We start from the raw sequence: 10204 nt of genomic DNA on the forward strand, positions 1-10204 counted from the left end.
TGCTCTTTAATATCTCTCACACTTCACTAACCTCCAGAGCAGAGGTTTATGTTGATGGAGTGTTTTGACGACATCGGAATGACACCAACTCAGTAAAAAAAAAACACAGAAGTGTGGATAATCCACCCTTTTTTACATTAAGTATTTTATTGGGGAAGCCCAGCTTCCTTTAGTTTCCTCAGAGAAAAACGCCTTCGCACCCAGCCATGTGTGAGAGTTGATGATAGTCAAGAAGGAGAGTTCAACTTTTTAAACCCCTTCTTTCTTCATTGTAGGCAAATAATAATAAAAAGAACAAGATGCAGCTTTGACAGAGGATAAGTGTTCTCTAGAGTGTAAATATTTTGGATTATTTTAGCTGCAGACCCACAGTGTGACAAAACCATTTTGTAAGTAGTTGTATAGTGAAAGCATTACATTTGTTTTATATACGAAATATCCTTGAGATTTAAATACATCTGTTTTGGGGTTGAATAGTAAATTTTAGATTTTTGAGTTTGAATTTTTTTTAATTTAAACTTTACATTAAAATCCATGCATGTTTTTTTTTTAATTCCAAATATTTATCGTTTTATAACCTTTTCATAAGCAAGATTTTTCAAGGAAAGTGAACAGTAGTTGAATACGAGCTCTGTCTGTGTTCATTGTGGTGTGGTGAGATACATTCCATTTTTGTGAGCACGTTAGTAGATCAGTCAGTCATGCCAGGTTCTGAATACCTCAGATTAGATTATGGAAGACATTTCATTGAGAGACCCAAGCATATTATTTGGTCACTGTGATAATGGATAACAAAAAAGAAAACATTATTGCTTCAAAAACAGTCAAATAAGTTTGAAAAGTTATTAAAAAAAATGGGCCTCATCACTTAAATAAGAAAGGTAGCAATATTTTCCCTGATCCATATTGGCATAGTTTTGTTTGTCTTGACTAAGGTTACAGTTGTAACACAATTCAGTCATAGTTTTTCCTGTATAACTGCAGGTTATGTGTTTGTCAGTCTCCAAAGATTCAGTTTAATATTACAAAATAGTCACATCCTAGATCCTGAGTGAAAATCAGCTGCTCATGACGTTTCAGCTGAAGAGGAAAGTTTGCCAAAGTTCAAAGCGAGGTCGTTTTACTCCACAAATTCCTCTCGTGATGTATTCCCTTCACCAAATGCTCTTCTTTCTCAGCGGCTGTACATAGTTCATCTCTTTATCTTTACTATCTCTTCACATAGCCTGGAGAGGTACTGAGTAAGCTTCACCATGACGATGATGAGGGCTCCTCCCGTCAGCATGCAGGAGGGCCACAGCAGCGAGTGGAAGACGACACTGTGATCGTACAGCCGTGTGAGGAGGACGGTGTCCTGCTGCTCACTGGGGTCGTAGAAACACGGGACCTGCTGGTGCACCTTCAGACGCTCTGAGATGTTCATGATGATGACGTGCAGGACAGCGCTGTCCTTTTGACACCGCGGCACGTAGAAACACTGCAAGGACAAGCCAAGGTCACAGAGGTCGTTTAGGGGTCATTCATTAAGAGTCGGGAAAATAGATACAGCACACTATGCTCATATGTTATCAGACAATATGGTAATAATTGTTACTTTTATTCTGTGCAAATAGGACTGAGCCAAAATAGTCAGCAATGTTCTAATTTAGATCATAATGCAACACTAATACTATATACTTCCAATTAGTTAGTGATATACTTTTCGGTGTGCACGTTCTGTATATCATTATTGGTATGACTATTACTGTTTTACTGGATTTCTCTTTGCTTTACTTCCTGACTCTTGAGCTTCAAAAAATGCATTATTGGGGAGTGCATCTTCTCTTACACAGTATCTAGTTTGTTTAATACACATTTTTAGGGTAATGTTAATAATATTAATACACAGGTTTCTGTGGCTAATTGTCAGCCTCTGATCCTGAGGATGTAGATACATTTGACAGGACGGTGCATAGAGTGAGAAACCAGGGAGAGAGAGAGTGGGAAATGACATGCAGGAAAGAAGCCACAGACTTAGATCCAGGCTGCCCCCTTATAAGGCCTATAGGCTCTGTACATTGGATGCAGCCTCCTACATTAAACAACTTTTATTGTTTAAAACTCTCTGAAGTCTTACTTCTGGATAATCACATTTTGCTTTCACAAAAATAAGATAAACAGAGTAAGTATTGTATTTTTATTTTTTTTAGGTAGGACTGATATTAAAATATGACTGTTCATTTTAGAATAAGATTATCTGCCTGTTACTGCAGCTCAATAGTTAAGAGTTATGGAAAGACTAATTACTCTATAAATTACACAGATGAAAAAAAACAATGATTGAATAATAGTCAATAAAAATAATAATGAACTATGTAACTGCTTGTTAGCATGGATAGCATAGAACAGCATAGAAAATTACGTTATACTAGAGGTTTCTAATATTTTATAAGAAGTCACAGTATAATAAATGCATTATTTATTCAGCCTTCTCTAGTGCTACAATTTTCTGTTTAAAGGGGTGACATTTGCAGTACACAAGGTCACAATAGTCAGCATATAGTCAAATATTTCAAATTTAATATTGTATCGTGACAACGTTTGGTAAAAACATTGTACGGTCAGTTGTGTGTTTTCTCACAATTAGCAATCATTCCTTTTTTGTCTTCTCTGTTATTGTACTTTTCACCCTTTGTGTTCAAATCCTTGTTTCAAACAGGACATATTCAACGTCCTATCCACTCACATTTTCTGAATTGTTTGCAGGGTAAATCTATAATCAGGCCAACATCTGATATCTGTTGTCAACATTTGAAACGGTTCAGTAATTCTCAGTGTTTTCCCTCTGGCACTCACTTCAGAGCTGATGTCCTGCATCTCCTCGTTGTGAGATAAACGGCTGATGCGGCTCGTGTTGTGGACACTCACGAAGACCTGCAGACATGGGTATTTGGAGACCCTCCAGCAGTCTGACCCACAGTTGTAGGAACAGTTCATGTCCGCTGTCACCGTGGAGTTGACTACAACGCACACACCCTCTTCTGTCCAAACACTGTGAGGACATTCAAATAGAGATTGAATTTAATGCAGAAAAGCAGCAAACATTTCAGAGATCTCACAGTGTGAAATCAACTCGGCTGGGGTGTAATTTCATAGTGTTTTGTATTTTGCAATTTTCACATTGAGGGAGAAACAAAGCAGTTTCTCAACAAGCACAACTGATGAATAAAACATGTGAGAGATAGAAATATCAGTTTACTCTTTTATAGGGAAATCTGTACCTGTCTGCGTAGGAGCGTAATATTGTAATCCCCAGGACAAAATACATCATGACTGAAGAGAGAATCATTCCAAGTCCAAGGAAGATTGCTCGATCTTCACCTGGCTTCAGAGCTGTCACTGTTTTCTTTTTATCCAATATATCGACGTCACGAAATTTCTGATAGATTGACCTAAATAATACAAATGAGAAACAGTCAGTCTTTTATTTCGGAAAAGCTACTTTGCACAAAAATAAGAACTTAAAGTGCACTGAGAGCTTATAGGCTCCCCCTCACTATCACTGCATTTTGAGTCATAAAAATGGCAACATGAATCTAGAAGAAATGCATCTGAAAACAACAACTACAGAGCAACAAAAACATAGAGAAAAACACACCTCTAATGCAAACCAAAATGAACACAAGACATACACAGAAGACAAAGAAATAATGGATGCAAAAAGCTTAAGGCTACACAAACGGCTACAAAATCACAAAGCAACTAGAAGAGATTTGAAACAAACAGCTACTAAGCAGCTCAAATGGACAAAGAGGTGCACAACCATCACAAAGGACATAAAAGAGGGATGCAAAACAACTTCCAAGAAACATCCACAAAGGAATCCCCACCACAACTTTAAGGGCACATAATGTGAACAAATTGATCAAATACAAAATGAAAAGATAAAACTAAACACATAAAAGGCTTGTTTCTGTCCTTTGGGCATCTTTTAGTCTGGATGGGTAAAAAGATTCTGGGGCACCTTTTCATGTCTGTTCTTAAAGACCCATTGAGTCTTTTTTTTCCCATCATCCAATCAATTTCTACTTACAAAGCGTCAAATCAAATCAAAAGTTATCCCAGGACACTTTAAGAGCTGACTGATCATATTTTTTGAAGCCTGACTCAGTATGACCCTGTTACCTCCTTTCACCCCCTCCACCCGATCCTCCTGCGCTTTTGGCTCCTGCCACAAAGAACATCTTTCCCGATGACCCGCGTCCTCCTTTCCTCGCTGATGCACGGCAGGAAGATTGCTGAAAAGACCTGTGAATTATAGCCAGTTTTATGTTTAGCTGTTTTACACCAAGACACACTTTTACGACTATAACTTCAAGAGAATCCCAAGTTAACTTTAACAGATTTGCAAATGACAAATCTTACTGTACCTTTGGTGCATATTTGCAAATGCAACACGTTTTTTTGTTTGTTTGTATGTTTACTTCCAGCTTTATAACCATTGATTAAATATCTCTCCCTGAAACAGCAGCTTGTGATTTCCAGAGTATTCTGCAGTGTTGGGACAGGAAGCAGCCCTGATATAGTGGACTCACTCTACCAGGTAAACATCTCATTTTAAGCACAAAGAAACTCTACAAAGGGTAAACAAGATGACAGATAGCCATAGATGACAGACGTGAATGTGGATGTGAAAAACCTACCTGCTATTTCCTCAACACTTGTGCTGTCAACACAAAGTCATTGGCTCCTCTCAGGACAAAACAACAACACCTTGCATGTACCTCCTCTTCTCTCTCTTCCAAGTCCTACAGCAGAAAACACAATTTTCAATGCTACACATGCAGCTCTGGCCACATAAATATCATTAGTCTTGATTCAGATGCAAATGAATGAGGCAAGTGAGATGTTTTGAGTTATTTGTTCTGGGTCACCCAGGGGTGAGCAGGGGGCTGAGGGTCGATGCAAACCCACTCTGATGATTGCCTGACATTTATTTTAAAGTACAGTTTTGAACAGATATTTAGAGTACATGGGTGCATATTTAGTTATGTGTGATCATTTGCTCCTATAAAGCTGTAATGTAAAAAATAACAGTACAATCCATCATGAGCCTGGATTTTTGAATAGCATTCATATAAGTGATGATCACTTTAAATGATGTTCACTGATCCTTTTCAGATACAAAATGATTATTACAAAATGAATCAGATTTGATATCTCTATGCATCATCATCCATCATAGGGATACCAGTGTCTGTAAAGGCCTCTGATATAGTGTTTAATATGGTATAGTGTATCGCTAAAAAACAACAATGATGATGTGCTAGAAACAAGTGTAATGTTAGAGTTCACGCAATGTCAACAATTAGTGTTTCCCACCAAAATGAAGATGTTGTTGGGTTTTGGAAGATGATCACGTCACTGTATTGGAATTAGTATCCTGAAAGAACAATAGTGTGGGAACATATCTAATGTTGACAATAAGCAGGCTGTTTTTGTATTATGACACATGTCAACCTTGCCAAAGAGCACGGAACAGAAACGGAAAATAAGTTCCTCTCGGATGAGTAATTTCCTCATTGTATCACATTCCCAGCTGCTCAGGGGAAACTCTACTGAGAGACGCCCCCACAGTGACAACAAAATCAGCAGGAAACCAAAAATGTTATCGTAGTTATTCTCCCATCAAAACACTTCACACATTTCTGCATGCAACAAAAACAGACACGTACATGAATTTTATGCTCTATCTTACAACTTTTCTCCCCCCTAAAAGCACACTGACCGTTGCTCCTCGAGTGTCTAAAGTTCCACACATGACTGTATTGATTTCAGCTCAACGTGGATGCACACTTTCAGAAATACAGCCTTACTACTTTTTTCTTTACAATCAGGAGTTTAAAGCATTTTGAGAGCAGTGTATTCTCTGCTGCTGAGCCTCATGCTGCACCTGACTTACAAGGGCAGGTCAAGGGAGGGAGGCTCATGCTGTTAAGCCTGACTTTGCAGGTCCTTCAGAGTTACCTTCAAATTAGGGAAATAAATAAAAAAATGTATATCAAATGTAAAAGATGTAATTATGCCTACCTTCCAAATTGTTTCAGTAATGTTTTATTTCTTTACTTTTCTAGAAATAGACCCCTGTGAAATTATATGTATTAGTATTTCTTATAAACTTCACTCTATCCAAAGTAAAGCTAACCAACAGGAAGATATCCTCAATGACAATCCCTTACAGTACTGAAAAATTTAACTTTGGATACATTTGTGTCCTTTTTTTCTGCTTATTTAAAAAAGGTACTGAGTCTGCATTGTCACATCATGCGAGCAGTGGAGGGAGACAGACTTTGTAGCAGACTTTTGTTCATGCTATTGTGGAGGTGCTCTAAAGCTCTACTTCAGCGTGAAACTGCTTACTCCAGCAGAAACCTATTGTTCACATTTTCCTATCATCAGTTTAATGAATCACATATCTGAAGACAGACAGAGCAGGCCGACCTGACAGTATATTCTCAATGGATGTGTCCTTGGTTTCATATTTTCTTCCTGCTGCTTCTTTTTTAAGACTCAAAATGGGACTGAATGAGTGATTAAAGATAAGTAAATGACACCTCTAGAATACCACTTAATTATAGAGAACTACACAGAGACATGGCAATTATATTAAGAGAGACAAGATGATCACAGATGACACAAACAACAACAGAGATGTTCAATTGACAGACTAAGAAACAAAATAACATGGAAAAAGCAACTAAAAGTAAGAGATGTGTAACTTCGCAAAAAACTCAAGACGCATGACCAAAACAGTATAGAGCATCAAGAAGTGATGCAACACATCCCAAGAAGGACTGCGAATCCGTACAGAACCTGTACCAACCCAAAGAGATGCTCAAATAGTTCACAGAAATGTTGAACACAAATAGAATAGAATATACACAAAAAGGACTTAAAACTACAGCCTAACAAGCAAACTACAAAAACAATAATATCCAAATGAGATGCAAAACAGGCTTGTGTTTTAATTAGCTTAGTGTCATTTTGTGTGTGCGTGTAGTGTGTCTGTGTGGATGAGGAGGAGGTTGTCAAGGGGCCTGTTGTCACACAATCAATTCATATTCCCAAAGAGTATTTGTAATAACCTTTTGAATCCCATTGAGACCAGACTGTGTGTTCTTCATAGAGAGTGGAGGTCTGAGGGAGCTACTTAGATCCTGAAAATGTTGCATTAGCAGGTGTTTTCTCACCTTGTGTGCTTCGCTGCACGAAAGGAATTCAAAGCGTGGGCCTGTTATCAACACGATCTTCAATGAAGAATGTCTCAGCATGTATTTTTTGCCATGTCCTTCCAGTGATTATTGCCTCCCTGTCAGGTGTTCCATAGTGTTTGTTGCCTTTAAAGAGTCACATGTGTCACTTCACAGCCCCGCACAGACGTATAACAGAGCAGTAAACACTCACCTGAGGTGTGCATACAACAGCAACTGCAGTGTGGAAAGTGAAAGGCATTATGAAAGGCATGTCTCAAGCATACTGTACATACAGTCAGTGTTGTGGGCACAATGTCAAAACCCAGTCATCCATTTAGAATTGAATTAGGAGTCTTTTTTATGGTTGTTTTGTTTTGTCATTATACAGTTAAGACTCATCAAGGCAGTTGATAAAAAAGGGAAAGTAAACAGATACATTTTCAAAGCTACTTTACAATGCAAATCATTTGAACAGCCAACATTGTAACTCCATAAACTGCACATGCATTAGCTAAATAACTTTTTTGTATCCTAGCTATGTGCTGTTTGTTGGCCCTTAATCATAGGTTGCATCCTCTTTAAGCGCATGGTCTGCTGTCTCAGTGTTTCTCATTGGTGCCTGTCATAATCTCTTGTCTTTGCACTTCCAAATTAAAATAAGCCCCAGCTTCTGTGTGAGGCTAGTGTGATCTGAGTTGAAATAACAGAGGTAATACGAAGGATGTGGGGGGTCTTACCTCTTGTAGTAGTGTTGTTTTGATAATCCAGACTTTGGGCTACAACTGTCAGCAGTGGCCCTCCAGCATGGCCTGGGCTCCCGGAGAAAGCAGCTGGTCACCTCTTATTTAAACCCCAAACCCCGACTGAACAGAATGCCTGTCATACCTGTTTTAGTAATATGAGTTCCCTGTACAATGCTGTCATGCTTAAAATGAGTCAGTCCAGTTCAATGAATTTCCACTGTGACTCCAAATAACCATGTGTGACTGGCTCCACTGGGGGCCTGGCGCTATGCTGCATGTCCAGAGAGGAATTCAGGAGCAGTTATTTCAACCCCCCAGCCTTCCTTTTCCATGTTACACATGTACTGTATGTTTAGAGGCTACTTGAAGGCCACCTCTGAAGACAGTGTGAGTTAAACAGTGCCTCCTCTTGCCACAAGGTGTCTCTGTAACCTCATAGACTGTAGACAGATAGAAGGGGGTTCCTCTAGAGCGGTTATTAACAACAGTTAAAATGGAATCCTGAACATGATTTGTGTGGATGATTCTAATGATTTACTGCTTAAAAACTGGCAATTAAGCCATTGAATTAAATGGGAAATATACAAAACTGATGTGAATTTCAGACATTTACCTTTTGGAGCATGAAGTGATAGTCTTTAACTTTCTGCAAATATTGTGATACAAGTGATGTATTTATTTTGTTGGAAGTTATTTTTTTGTCTAGTTTTTTTTACATCAGATTTTTTTAAAAAGTCAAGGAAAATCACTTAATTCATCATCATTTTCATGTGAAAAATAAATATTTTAATTTATTATGCAATACCATACAGCACAATAACATACAATAGGACCATATACCATGTGCTATATCTGTCATCCACTGTAGAATCAAAGTTAAGAACACGAGATAAAAATTATGAAAGCAAATTCGGCTTTGCATGCTGAAAAATGTGCTTGTAGATATTCCTTAAAAGTAGCATGTGGCATTTCTATATTTATGAATTATTATCACATAGTTTAGAAACAACATAGGAAAGACAACTTCCTACATTACCAGCTGGAAAAAAAATCCATATGGACCATAAGCAGACATGAATTCTTTCAAAATTTCAGTCCTCCCAGAGGACCTTGAATTTCAGGAAGGTAAGAACTAGTAACTTTACGAGAGCTGCTATTTTTAATTTTGTTGTGCTTCTAAAAGAGGAACAATGACAATAAAAGAACTCTGATTATAAAACTATGGGGTATGGGATCCTTGCACACCCTATTTAATAATCCATTTTGCAGCAGTATGTATTCAATGTGCTTGATATGTTTGATCATAAAGTCTGTCTATTATTGCTGCATTGTTCTGTTCATCACTTTCCATTCACTGCCTCTTCCAACCTCAGTCCAGTGATGTGTAATGAACAATCACAAGACATCCTACATGAAGAGCTCTGTCCTGGCTCATGATGGCTCAGATGCTTCTTTCTTTAATTGCGCTCTCTTGTGTTTAGCACTAAAATGAATAAGATATACAGGAGGGCAGGAAAAACATGTGCACAAGTATAGATGAGAAAAAGATTGAAGGACACACAGATGGAGAGGTATTTATTTGAGGTTTAGCCTAAACATAACATGGCAACAAAGATGTGCAGACTGTATAGAGTCCCACATTTAGAGGGAAATTAACATAGTTACAGAGGGGATGAAAGGCGATTCTGCTTCTTTGTTTCTCAGGATCTAAAAATAGCTCTTGCTGAGCGGGCAGTGGAGCTGAACTGCAGTCCCTTCTCTTGCTCAATTTTCCGCTGTTTTGTCTTTCATCTTCTTGCAGACATATTTCATAGCGTTAATCATGCGTGTGATATGTAGTGCTGTGAGGTTTAAGAGCGATTAAGTCAAGTCGATTTTTTTCTCTCTCTCGTTACAAATAAATAAAAATCACAATTGACCCCAATTTGAACATTCATTTTATTGGAGATTTCTGATATCCTCAATACAATATAGAGTTCTAGAGGTGCAGATTAAGAATGATCTGATTGTTAGTTTTGCATATCTACACCTAAAACACAAGGTTACATAACAGTTGTCACTTATTTGTAAAACAGTGAAAAACGATGCAGATATCAAATTTGCATTCATGGTTTGACATTCTCTCTTTTAAAAAATGATGGTAATAAAACAATTCCTCTTCATATGTAGCCACAAATGTGATCTTCATTTCTGCCTTCTTTAAATAAATCACAGTTACTGCTGTGGATA

At 37.8% G+C, this 10204-nt stretch overlaps 1 protein-coding gene across 1 annotated transcript; it reads right to left on the bottom strand.

The window, feature by feature from the left end:
* Positions 1 to 985: 985 nt before the first annotated feature.
* kcnmb2a (potassium large conductance calcium-activated channel, subfamily M, beta member 2a) lies at positions 986 to 4398 on the bottom strand. Its single transcript, XM_079349368.1, has 4 exons — positions 4165 to 4398; positions 3261 to 3431; positions 2836 to 3031; positions 986 to 1477 (listed from the first exon to the last, which is right to left on the bottom strand). Exons 1-4 carry the CDS (start codon positions 4221 to 4223, stop codon positions 1193 to 1195), a joined length of 711 nt encoding a protein of 236 aa, XP_079205494.1. The 5' UTR covers positions 4224 to 4398; the 3' UTR covers positions 986 to 1192.
* Positions 4399 to 10204: the final 5806 nt, after the last annotated feature.

Source organism: Symphodus melops, assembly GCF_947650265.1.
Source record: "Symphodus melops genome assembly, chromosome: 7".
Lineage (NCBI taxonomy): Eukaryota > Metazoa > Chordata > Actinopteri > Labriformes > Labridae > Symphodus > Symphodus melops.

Coding starts and splice junctions, on each gene's coding strand:
- kcnmb2a (XM_079349368.1), bottom strand. CDS start 4,223: ATGTTCTTTGTGGCAGGAGCCAAAAGCGCAGGAGGATCGGGTGGAGGG. Junction 3,432..4,164: donor GGTGGAGGGGGTGAAAGGAG/GTAACAGGGTCA, acceptor TGTATTATTTAG/GTCAATCTATCAGAAATTTC. Junction 3,032..3,260: donor TTACGCTCCTACGCAGACAG/GTACAGATTTCC, acceptor ATGTCCTCACAG/TGTTTGGACAGAAGAGGGTG.